The sequence below is a fragment of the Somniosus microcephalus genome, chromosome 22 (genome assembly GCF_052327205.1).
Source record: "Somniosus microcephalus isolate GS21.2 chromosome 22, FLI_Smic_1.0, whole genome shotgun sequence".
In the NCBI taxonomy this organism is placed as follows: Eukaryota; Metazoa; Chordata; class Chondrichthyes; order Squaliformes; family Somniosidae; genus Somniosus; species Somniosus microcephalus.
In genome coordinates this window covers 14915620-14928346 of record NC_141008.1, presented here as the reverse complement: position 1 = coordinate 14928346, position 12727 = coordinate 14915620, and the positions used below count along the sequence as shown (strand labels likewise).

The 12727-nt window shown below is 47.0% G+C and overlaps 1 protein-coding gene across 2 annotated transcripts in view; it reads right to left on the bottom strand.

The window, feature by feature from the left end:
* LOC147102053 (linker for activation of T-cells family member 2-like) overlaps positions 1 to 12727 on the bottom strand; it is a 134084-nt gene that overhangs the window by 16724 nt on the left and 104633 nt on the right. The window contains exons 6-8 of one of the 2 annotated variants that reach the window (XM_085964203.1): positions 12552 to 12595; positions 11603 to 11641; positions 4146 to 4179 (exon numbers count right to left, since the gene is read on the bottom strand). In XM_085964203.1, coding sequence (XP_085820329.1) covers positions 4146 to 4179; positions 11603 to 11641; positions 12552 to 12595 — 117 coding nt within the window. The remainder of the gene's footprint in view (positions 1 to 4145; positions 4180 to 11602; positions 11642 to 12551; positions 12596 to 12727) is intronic. The other variant, XM_085964204.1, reaches the window with a different exon arrangement.

Genomic DNA, 12727 nt, shown 5'->3' with positions numbered 1-12727 from the left:
GGGATTCCAGTATAGACCTACCCAGTGCTGTCTCAGTAACTGGGATTCCAGTGTAGACCTACCCAGTGCTGCCTCAGTAACTGGGATTCCAGTGTAGACCTACCCAGTGCTGTCTCAGTAACTGGGATTCCAGTGTAGGCCCACCCAGTGCTGTCTCAGTAACTGGGATTCCAGTGTAGGCCCACCCAGTGCTGTCTCAGTAACTGGGATTCTAGTGTAGACCTACCCAGTGCTGCCTCAGTAACTGGGATTTCAGTATAGACCTACCCAGTGCGGCTCAGTAACTGGGATTCCAGTGTAGGCCCACCCAGTGCTGTCTCAGTAACTGGGATTCTAGTGTAGACCTACCCAGTGCTGCCTCAGTAACTGGGATTCCAGTATAGACCTACCCAGTGCTGTCTCAGTAACTGGGATTCCAGTGTAGGCCCACCCAGTGCTGTCTCAGTAACTGGGATTCTAATGTAGACCTACCCAGTGCTGCCTCGGTAACTGGGATTCCAGTATAGACCTACCCAGTGCTGTCTCAGTAACTGGGATTCCAGTGTAGACCTACCCAGTGCTGTCTCAGTAACTGGGATTCCAGTGTAGACCTACCCAGTGCTGTCTCAGTAACTGGGATTCCAGTGTAGGCCCACCCAGTGCTGTCTCAGTTACTGGGATTCCAGTGTAGGCCCGCGCAGTGCTGTCTCAGTAACTGGGATTCCAGTGTAGACCTACCCAGTGCTGTCTCAGTAACTGGGATTCCAGTATAGACCTACCCAGTGCGGCTCAGTAACTGGGATTCCAGTATAGACCTACCCAGTGCTGCCTCGGTAACTGGGATTCCAGCATAGACCTACCCAGTGCTGTCTCAGTAACTGGGATTCCAGTGTAGGCCCACCCAGTGCTGTCTCAGTAACTGGGATTCCAGTATAGACCTACCCAGTGCAGCTCAGTAACTGGGATTCCAGAATAGACCTACCCAGTGCTGCCTCGGTAACTGGGATTCCAGTATAGACCTACCCAGTGCGGCTCAGTAACTGGGATTCCAGTGTAGACCTACCCAGTGCTGTCTCAGTAACTGGGATTCCAGTATAGACCTACCCAGTGCGGCTCAGTAACTGGGATTCCAGTATAGACCTACCCAGTGCTGCCTCGGTAACTGGGATTCCAGCATAGACCTACCCAGTGCTGTCTCAGTAACTGGGATTCCAGTGTAGGCCCACCCAGTGCTGTCTCAGTAACTGGGATTCCAGAATAGACCTACCCAGTGCTGCCTCGGTAACTGGGATTCCAGTATAGACCTACCCAGTGCGGCTCAGTAACTGGGATTCCAGTATAGACCTACCCAGTGCTGTCTCAGTAACTGGGATTCCAGTGTAGACCTACCCAGTGCTGTCTCAGTAACTGGGATTCCAGTATGGACCTACCCAGTGCGGCTCAGTAACTGGGATTCCAGTGTAGACCTACCCAGTGCTGTCTCAGTAACTGGGATTCCAGTATAGACCTACCCAGTGCTGCCTCGGTAACTGGGATTCCAGCATAGACCTACCCAGTGCTGTCTCAGTAACTGGGATTCCAGTGTAGACCTACCCAGTGCTGCCTCGGTAACCGGGATTCCAGTGTAGACCTACCCAGTGCTGTCTCAGTAACTGGGATTCCAGTGTAGACCTACCCAGTGCTGTCTCAGTAACTGGGATTCCAGTATAGACCTACCCAGTGCAGCTCAGTAACTGGGATTCCAGAATAGACCTACCCAGTGCTGCCTCGGTAACTGGGATTCCAGTATAGACCTACCCAGTGCGGCTCAGTAACTGGGATTCCAGTATAGACCTACCCAGAGCGGTCTCAGTAACTGGGATTCCAGTGTAGACCTACCCAGTGCTGTCTCAGTAACTGGGATTCCAGTATGGACCTACCCAGTGCGGCTCAGTAACTGGGATTCCAGTGTAGACCTACCCAGTGCTGTCTCAGTAACTGGGATTCCAGTATAGACCTACCCAGTGCTGCCTCGGTAACTGGGATTCCAGCATAGACCTACCCAGTGCTGTCTCAGTAACTGGGATTCCAGTGTAGACCTACCCAGTGCTGCCTCGGTAACCGGGATTCCAGTGTAGACCTACCCAGTGCTGTCTCAGTAACTGGGATTCCAGTGTAGACCTACCCAGTGCTGTCTCAGTAACTGGGATTCCAGTATAGACCTACCCAGTGCAGCTCAGTAACTGGGATTCCAGAATAGACCTACCCAGTGCTGCCTCGGTAACTGGGATTCCAGTATAGACCTACCCAGTGCGGCTCAGTAACTGGGATTCCAGTATAGACCTACCCAGAGCGGTCTCAGTAACTGGAATTCCAGTGTAGACCTACCCAGTGCTGCCTCGGTAACTGGGATTCCAGTATAGACCTACCCAGTGCTGTCTCAGTAACTGGGATTCCAGTGTAGACCTACCCAGTGCTGTCTCAGTAACTGGGATTCCAGTGTAGACCTACCCAGTGCTGTCTCAGTAACTGGGATTCCAGTGTAGACCTACCCAGTGCTGTCTCAGTAACTGGGATTCCAGTATAGACCTACCCAGTGCGGCTCAGTAACTGGGATTCCAGTATAGACCTACCCAGAGCGGTCTCAGTAACTGGGATTCCAGCGTAGACCTACCCAGTGCTACCTCGGTAACTGGGATTCCAGTATAGACCTACCCAGTGCTGTCTCAGTAACTGGGATTCCAGTGTAGACCTACCCAGTGCTGTCTCAGTAACTGGGATTCCAGTGTAGGCCCACCCAGTGCTGTCTCAGTAACTGGGATTCCAGTGTAGACCTACCCAGTGCTGTCTCAGTAACTGGGATTCCAGTATAGACCTACCCAGAGCGGTCTCAGTAACTGGGATTCCAGCGTAGACCTACCCAGTGCTGCCTCGGCAACTGGGATTCCAGTATAGACCTACCCAGTGCTGTCTTAGTAACTGGGATTCCAGTGTAGACCTACCCAGTGCTGTCTCAGTAACTGGGATTCCAGTGTAGACCATGGGAAATACGCCAGCTTCTGCTGAAAGTGCAGGTGAAACGTGATGGTCCTACATTCAGTCTTGTGCCATTCCCTGTCCAGGGTTATGATGAAGGAGGTACTGAGCGAGCTACCAAAAGGTGCTTGCTGCTCGTGGAACTGACTCCGGCAAAGAGCTGGGTTGGGAATAATTTGCACCTTTGCCGATGGTGAACAATTGGTGTAGTGAATCAGCCGCCCGATAAATGGGGTTGAGATACAGACCAGCCATGCTCTAATAGAATGGCGGGACAGGCTCGAGGGGCTGAATGGCCTACTCCTGTTCCTATACACCCTACCCAATTTTCTTTTCCATCAACTTCAATGGAGCGGAAGAACGAGTGGGCGATTCACTGCCACCAATTGTTCCGTTCAAGTGGAAAATTACCCTCAAAACCTCGAGCAAAGAGAGAAAAATGGCAAGGATGTTTATGATTGCATGGAAGCCCTTAAAAATCCCTCCACTGCATTAAATCCAATTTCTCCTGCTGCCCCATTGTGAATTGGGCCATCTTCCCCATTGGTCACTCTCACGGCCTCTCTGGGTGCGATTGTCAATTTAGCCAGTTTTTGCCAGGGACGTCCAGTGGGAACTGGGCTGAGACTACACAAACTCATTCCACTTCAGATCCCTACAGCAGCAGCCTTGTATCCCATCACTCCCGACTGGGTCACACAGGAGGTCAATGCTCCAGATTTAGCGCACCTCTCAGTCCTTCGACATCGCATTGAGCCCAACTCTTCTTTCCAGCATCCATCCAACAATGAACAGGTTGAAAATTTGCCGGTGAAGAGTTTACACAGGGAGGAAGTATCACTGAATCACACAGCAGCAATGGGAATGGGGAACAACCCTCCCCTTACCCCTCATCCCCACACTCTAAATCCCACCCATCCCCCCCGGCACATCACCAGCATTTCTAACGTGAGTTCTGCAATATAAGTTTGTGAAAGGATGTCTCTGATCATTAAAATCTTTCTGCGGTCTTCCTCCTTCCCCGTGTTGTTTTATATTTCTCAGTTACCCACTCTGCCTGATCCTATTCTCAGACGCCATTGCTACACCTGAAAGAATCCCAACTACAGTTTATATAAAAAACACACAATGCAAAACTCACGGTGACTTACATGTAACTCTGGTCTAGTTCATCATGTTTGTTTGCTGGAAGAGAACAGATCTTGTTACTTTATCGTAATAATAATTTCTACAGGTGGCAGCCCGCCAACAACTCTATTAACAAGCAACAGGATGTTTGGAAGCCACATCAGAACAATCAGAAGAACCGATCCATACAGCAGTAGAAGAGGATGGCCTGGTGCGAGTGCATTGCACGACAACAATCCATCTAGGATTCAGATAAAGAAAGAAAGGAAAGAACAAACTTGCATTTATATAGCACCTTGCCCATCATCAGGATGTCCCAAAGTGCCTCACAGCCAATGAAGTACTTTTGAAATATAGTTTTATTGCAGGGAAATGCAGCAGTCAATTTGCACAAACATCAATGAGATAAATGATAAGGTAATCTATTTTAGGTGTTGGTTGGGGGATAAATATTGGCCACGACACCGGGGAAAACTTACAAATAGTGCCATGGGATCGTTTACATCCACCTGAGAGGGCAGACAGGACCTCGGTTTAACGTCTCATCCGAAAGCCAGCACCTCCGACAGTGCAGCACTCCCTCAGTACTGCGTAGAAGTGACAGCCCGGCTAATGTCACTAATTGCGAGAAGGAAGCCCTAAATCTGTATTACTGCCTACAACCTTCTGACCATCATGGAACAGGTTTCTATATACTCGCAATGGTGCTGCTCAGGGTAGATCCAGGAATGGGCTGTTAATAAGGAAAGGGACATTATACTATGCAAAATAAAATATAGATGTGTGCCCCTAGATGTAATGCTTTGCATTCCTCAAACGAATGGTGTGTTCACTTAGGGCTACGGCTACAGATATAAAAGCTGGTCTTGTTTGCCAAATGGGTCAATAGAAAAGTGGGAAACATTGTGGGAGTAAAATGGGAGGGGCGGGAGTGTAGCGGATAGGCAACCTGTTATACATCCACCCAATTTTCCTTGCCCCCAATACGTTCTTGGAAAGGGAGTTGAAACAAACAGAAGTGTAAGATTACTTTGCATCGGTAAGAACGAAAGCCAATTGCAGGGAGGTAGAAATTTATACCTGGCTGTTAAATTGCTTCTCTCTCATCTTAATTTACATCTTGGTGGCCTCCTACAATTCTTGACGGGGAAGGCTGGACTAGGAGTCAATCATTCGGGCAGAATGACCCAATCTATTTTAGGTGGAATAAACTTGCTTAGTAAATTTGGCAAGATTAAAACAAATTTGCAAATAATTAAGACGACCTCTTCCTGTGTTCCCTTGTCCTAATCACAGCCTTTGATTTAAAGGATTAACCTTTTCCATACCATTTACTATTTTGTACCCCTCTATAAGATCATTTCTTAGGCACATCCTTTCTAGGTGCTGAATTTCCTCAGGGCTTCGCCCACTCCACTGCCACGACTTCGATGGAAACCCTGTTCATGGGTAAATGGGATTTCCGCCAGTTATGGAGGCAGAGCAGGAGAAGCTTCAAGGAGGTTGACTCCCCAAGTCTCTCGAGTCTTTCCTTATAACTCAGAACCCCTGACGCTCATATCGACAATGCCTTCAGGGCTTGAACATCACATGTTTCTTGGCGACCAGAATTTCACAGTTTACTTGGTGTAGTCTGACCAGAATTGGACCCAGTGCTCAAGGTGGGTCTGACCAGAATTGGTACTCAAGGTGGGTCTGACCAGAATTGGACCCAGTGCTCAAGGTGGGTCTGACCAGAATTGGTGCTCAAGGTGGGTCTGACCAGAATTGGACCCAGTGCTCAAGGTGGGTTTGACCTGAATTGGACCCAGTGCTCAAGGTGGGTCTGACCAGATTTGGACCCAATGTTCAAGGTGGGTCTGACCAGAACTGGACCCAGTGCTCAAGGTGGGTTTGACCTGAATTGGACACAGTGCTCAAGGTGGGTCTGACCAGATTTGGACCCAATGTTCAAGGTGGGTCTGACCAGAACTGAACCCAGTGCTCAAGGTGGGTTTGACCAGAATTGGACCCAATGTTCAAGGTGGGTTTGACCAGAATTGGACCCAATGCTCAAGGTGGGTTTGACCAGAATTGGATCCAATGCTCAAGGTGGGTTTGACCTGAATTGGACCCAATGCTCAATGTGGGTTTGACCAGAATTGGACCCAATGCTTGTAGTGTCCGTGTGTAGATAAAGACACTGAAGACAGGAGTTGGTTCATAGGTATTTACTAAGCAAGTCTGGGGGGGGTTTCTAAAGGATATACACAATACACAGGCTTATATAGCCCAAGTGGCAATTACCGGCATTACGCACACCTGGGGCTCTTAAAGGCACATACACCATAATTGCTCTTAAAGGCACATACACCACAATTCCTCCCCTTCTAGCTAACTAGTACATCATATTTTAAGTAATTATTAATTACATGTTATATGCAAAATAATATACATTGCTGTATTAATTAATTATAAGTTAGTCTCTCAGGAGGCTTCCTGACTCGGTCCGGATAACGCCTCGGGGGTGTAGTAGTTTCTGGTGGTGTAGTAGGTTCTTCTGGCAAGGCTGATTCGGCTTGAAGGCCAGTGTCGGGTTCATCGGGCTCCAGTATCACCGGATCGGAGGTAGATATGGGTATCTCTACTTCATCGTTAGATGTATAGAGTGGTGGTGTAGGTTGTCCCTTTTTGGATGACTTGATGATTTGGTCAGCATGGCGCCTTATTATGCTGTCTCCGATGTCCACGGTATACATCAGTGGTCCTAATCGTGTGCAGATAGTTCCAGGCTGCCATTTCTCGGTACGGTAGTCCCGGGCCAAAACCGGTTGGCCTATCTGGAAGGCCCTAGTTGGCCTTTCATTCATGCCCTGAAACTGCCGGTTCTCCACGTCCCTTCGGATGTTGGGCTTGACCAAATCCAGCCGGCATCTTAGGTTTCTATTGTAGAACATCATGGCGGGAGTTTGGTTAGTAACCATATGCGTTGCATTCCTATATGCAAATAAGAAGTTATCCACCTTGTGCTGAAGTTTTATGTCTTCATTACCCATGGCCTTGATGGCCTTCTTGAAGGTCTGGACAAACCTTTCAGCCAATCCATTGGTGGCGGGATGGTATGGGGCGGACGTGTAGTGCTTTACCCCATTGTTCTTTAAGAACTTTCTGAATTCTTCGGACACAAATTGCGGTCCATTATCAGAACATATCTGCTCCAGCAGCCCATTCCTGGCAAATATGGTCCTTAATACTGTGATGGTTTTTTCCGTGGTGGTGGAGGACATCTTTATTACCTCCGGCCACTTGGAGTGTGCATCAACTGCGATTAAGAACATTGAGTCCATAAATGGACCAGCAAAGTCGATGTGCACCCTTTGCCAGGGAGATGAGGGCCACTCCCATGGATGTAGAGGGGCCTGTGGCGGAGCATTTTGGACCTTCTGGCATCCTAGGCAGCTCTTGGTCATGTCTTCGATGTCTCCATCGATACCTGGCCACCATACAAACGCCCTAGCTAGGTTCTTCATTTTCACTCCACCCAGATGCCCCTCGTGAAGCTCCTTTAGCACTTTATCCTGGAGTTTGGGTGGAATCACCACTCTGGATCCACACATCAAGGTTCCTCGGCACACTGACAGCTGTTCTCTTCTTTGCGAGAATGCTGGCAACAGTGGTTCGCCATGTGCTGGCCACCCCTTCACTGTTAAATCGTAGACCCGTGAGAGAGTAGGGTCATTTCTTGTCTCCCTTTCAATGGCAGAATTTGTCACCGGTAGACATTCCACTATGGTAGAGTGGAATATCTCTACTGGGTCTACTGTAGGCGCCTCTTCTATCGTTGGCAACGGTAGGCGTGATAAACCGTCAGCATTCCCATGCTGTTTTGACCCTTTGTATTAAATGTTGTATTGGTGTGCCCCTAGAAAAAGGGACCACCTCTGTAGTCTTTGTGCCGTCATAATGGGGACACCTTTTTTAGGGTTGAATATGGAGATGAGGGGTTGATGGTCAGTCAGCAAGGTAAATTTTTGTCCGTGTAGGTAATGGTTGAATTTCTTCACTCCCCATACCAGGCTGAGTGCTTCCCTGTCTATCTGGACATAGTTACGCTCAGCTGAGTTCAATGAGCGTGACGCAAAAGCTATCGGCCGTTCCGAGCCATCAGGGAATCTATGGGACAATACCGCTCCTATGCCGTAAGGGGATGCATCGCACGCCAGTCTGATTGGTAGTGATGGGTTGTAATGAGCCAAAATTTTCTCGGATGTGATTAAGTCTTTACATTTATGGAAGGCACGTTTACAGTCTTCGTTCCATTTCCAAATCACTCCTGTCTGTAGAAGATCATTAAGAGGGTGTAGAATAGTTGATAAGTTCGGTAAAAATTTATGATAGTAATTTATTAATCCCAGGAATGACCTTAATTGTGAAACATTTTCAGGTGCTGGGGCTTTTATAACTGCTTCAATTTTTTCAGGTGACTTATGCAACCCTTCCTTATTAATTATGTGGCCACAATATGATATCTGATTTTGGAAAAATTCGCACTTGGGGCGATTTGCTCGTAGGCCCCGTTCTTTCAGCCTAGTGAGCACCTGCTCCAAATTGGCAAGGTGCTCGTTGTCGTTTTCTCCTGTTATAAGGATGTCGTCTAGGTAGCATTGAGTCCCCGGAATCCCTTGCAGGACTTGCTCCATAGCTCTTTGCCAGATAGCTGGAGCTGATGCTATTCCAAAAACCAGTCGATTGTACTGGTACAGGCCTTTGTGTGTGTTTATTGTGAGATACTTTTTAGAGGTCTCCTCAACCTCCATCTGTAGATATGCCTGTGCCAAGTCAATTTTTGTGAAACGTTTCCCTCCGGATAGTGAGGCGAAAATATCTTCTATCCTCGGAAGAGGATACTGTACCGTGTGAAGGACCGGGTTTACAGTCACCTTAAAGTCCCCACAGATGCGAATTTTTTTCTGTTCCTCAGAGTTATTTTTCAATGTTTTTTTCATGACTGGAACGATGGGTGTTGCCCATTTGCTCCAATCTATTTTGGATAATATGCCTGCCTTTTCCAAATTCTTCAGCTCTGCCTCGACTGCCGGACGTATTGCGTATGGCACCGGTCTTGCCTTAAAAAATTTTGGAATTGCTGTATCTTCCACTTTTATTGAGGCGGTGATGCCTTTCAAGGTTCCTAGTTTCTCTTGAAACACTTCTTTGGCGTTGGCCAAGATGTCTTTTAATCGTTCAGGTATGATGTCATCATTGTTTTTTTCCTTACTGGTCACCGTCAGTGCCTGAATGGAGTGCCAGTCTAAACGTATCTTCCTTATCCATTCATGTCCCAACAACGGTGGACCACCATCTTGTAGAATGTATAAATACAACTTTTGTATTTCTTTGCCGTTGTATACCACAGGCACCCTTATTTTTCCTTTGGGGTAGACTTTCTGCCCCGTATATGTTTTTAAGATAATGGATGTGTCTTTTAGAGGTATATGCGAAAATAGCCTCTTGTAATCTCGTCGATTTATTACGGTTAGAGCTGATCCTGTATCTAGCTCCATTTTAACTGGGGACCCTGCTACTGTGAGGGTAACCCAAATGGTTTGGTAATCCTCTTTGGCAAGTACATTATGTAATTTGAGACAGCTTAGTCTCTTGTTTCCGGAGTCGCTATCGCTATTCTGGTCTTCGGAGCTATTGTCCGTCATCATTTGTACCTTCCTGTATTTTTCTTTATTGATTTTTTGTTTTCTGTCAGTGGATTTATTTTGTCCAGATTGGCATACCCGTGCAATGTGTCCAATCTTACCACATTGCCTGCATGCTTTGCCCTTGAACCAGCAGTCCCTCTGGTTATGGGTGGATCTGCCGCAGCGATAACATCTTCCGAACTCCTGTGTCATTTTATGGGTGCCGAAGTCCTGTGTCTCTTGTTGTATCTCTGCAGCTCCTTTTGCTGCTGCTTCGTATGATACAGCCATACTGAAAGCTTTGTCCAATGTTAAATCTTTTTCAGAAAGCAGTCTTTTTTGTGTTCCTTCACTTAAGAGACCGCAAACAAATTTGTCTCGAAGATAATCCGATAGTCCTGCTCCGAATTGGCAGTACTTTGATAGCTTTCTTAATTCGGTTAGGTAATCAGCGTTACTTTCATTCTTGTGTTGATTTCTCTTGAAGAACTTGAATCGTTCCGCTATCAGCAGCGGTGTTGGGTTTAAATGCTCCTGCAGGGTATCAACAATTTCTTTAAAAGTCTTGTCCTTTGGTTTGGCTGGAGTGATTAAATTTCGTAACAGCCCGTATGTCTTCGCGCCCATTAAGTTCAGAAGTACTGAAGCTTTTTTTTCATCTGTTATTCCATTTGCAGTGCAATAAACCTCTACTCTTTCCACGTATGTGGTCCAATCTTGTATTTCGCCATCAAAAGCCTCAATATTACCAGATTTAGGCATTTCAGAAAAGATATGGCGCTTCCCGCGCTTTTTTTTTTTTCCTCTCTGTAGCAACGATATGGCGCTTCCCGCGCTTTCCCGCCGCTGCTACCGATAACAACGCTGTGGTTTCCGTTTATTCACTGTTGGAGACTCGTTCCCGACGGAGGTCTAAACGCCGACCTGCTTGCCGCGCCGGCCGTCTCTCGAGTGCACCCTCCCAGTCCGTTATTGCTTGCCTCCGATTTCGCTGCCTGTCTCAGCTGTAGAGCCCGCCGCTGGAGCTCCAGCCTGACGCCCAGGAAGGATTAGTGCAGTACCTGTCACCAGCTTGGCCAGCTGGTGAAACCACAGTTTCTCTTACTTCCTTGAGTCTTCTGGACGCTGGAGGAATCGATGTCCTTGAGGTGCTGCCGAATTGCAGGTAAGTCCGTTTCCACTTCGTCGCCACTGTAGTGTCCGTGTGTAGATAAAGACACTGAAGACAGGAGTTGGTTCATAGGTATTTACTAAGCAAGTCTGGGGGGGGTTTCTAAAGGATATACACAATACACAGGCTTATATAGCCCAAGTGGCAATTACCGGCATTACGCACACCTGGGGCTCTTAAAGGCACATACACCATAATTGCTCTTAAAGGCACATACAACACAATGCTCAATGTGGGTTTGACCAGAATTGGATCCAATGCTCAAGGTGGGTTTGACCTGAATTGGACCCAATGCTCAAGGTGGGTTTGACCAGAATTGGACCCGATGTTCAAGGTGGGTTTGACCAGAATTGGACCCAATGCTCAAGGTGGGTTTGACCAGAATTGGACCCAATGCTCAAGGTGGGTTTGACCAGAATTGGACCCAATGCTCAAGGTGGGCCTTGTGCAGTTTAATAATGACCTCCTCTGACTTTTCTTGGATTTGGAAAAAATAAGTGATATTATAGAAACATTATGAACATGTAAATCAAATGTTATGGATTTTGTCATCACTGAGAGTTCACATTGGTAACCCACAACCTCCAGCCCTCACTTATGCTCCATTACAACAACACTGCAGAAATCTTTCACTTACCAACAGTTATATTCCCATAGTCTGGCACAATATCTGCAGCTGTTAGAAAAGGGAATGGAGTTTAACATTGGTTGCAGTAAGAGTTAATACTACAGTCCATTCCCTCCATCCCCAATTTTCCTTCACCCCCATCCTGAAGGAGCTGTCTGCTGTGGAGATGATGGAGAAGTTCAGCCATGATCTTATTGAATGGCGGAGCAGGCTCGATGGGCCGTATGGCCTACTCCTGCTCCTGATTCTTATGTCCTTATGATACAGTTCACTGGACACTGATTGCTCCCCTCTACCCGCTCCAATTGCTCTTTCTTCACGTGTGATCCTAGGTATTTAGCACTGGCGTGAGATTTGTGAGCAATGGTGGGATATTTGACTGTGCAGAGCATCACGGCCAAGACCAGCTCAGTCCTCACCTCTAGCAGGTCACCAATCAAGAGCAGCAGCAACTCTGAACGTATCTTAAAGGAGCTTAGCAAAAGATAGGGGAATGAAGTGTTGAGTACTATGTTTCTTTATTTAAAAGGAGTGACATTCCTCCTCTGACACTCTGTTGTAGGATCACTAACTTTGCAGTTCTACCTGAAGGGTCAGTAGTAAGGTCAGGGAAAGTGTGTGAGAGGCACAGGGAGAGAGTAAGAGATACAGAGAAAAAGTGACAAAGGACAGACTTACAAAAAGAGAAAGAGTGAGAGACAAAAAGGCATAGGCAAAGAGAAAGAGATACACAAAGATAACAGGAAAAATGAGAGGTTATAAATAGAGAGAGAGTGAGATAGAGTTGAAGACAGAGCGAGTGTGACATAAAGAATTAGAGGGCAAGAGACAAGTAGAGACAGAAAGAGGACAATTGGATATTTTTTGTCTGTGAGTATTAGGGCAGATGTACTGGTATTAGTGAGTAATTAACATCGACTGCCCCTTTAAGGGGATTCGGAATCTGTTTCATACATACCCTGGTAAATGTGTGAAGCTGAATCATTTGAGGCATCCACATTTCTGAAAGAGGTTAGAAACATGTCATTAACGATTAATAAACTTGCTTCCTGTGCTTAACTAATCGACCAGAAATTCAGCAGCTCACAACAATAGCACACGCACACTTAACATTTTCACATCTGGCCAATTCGG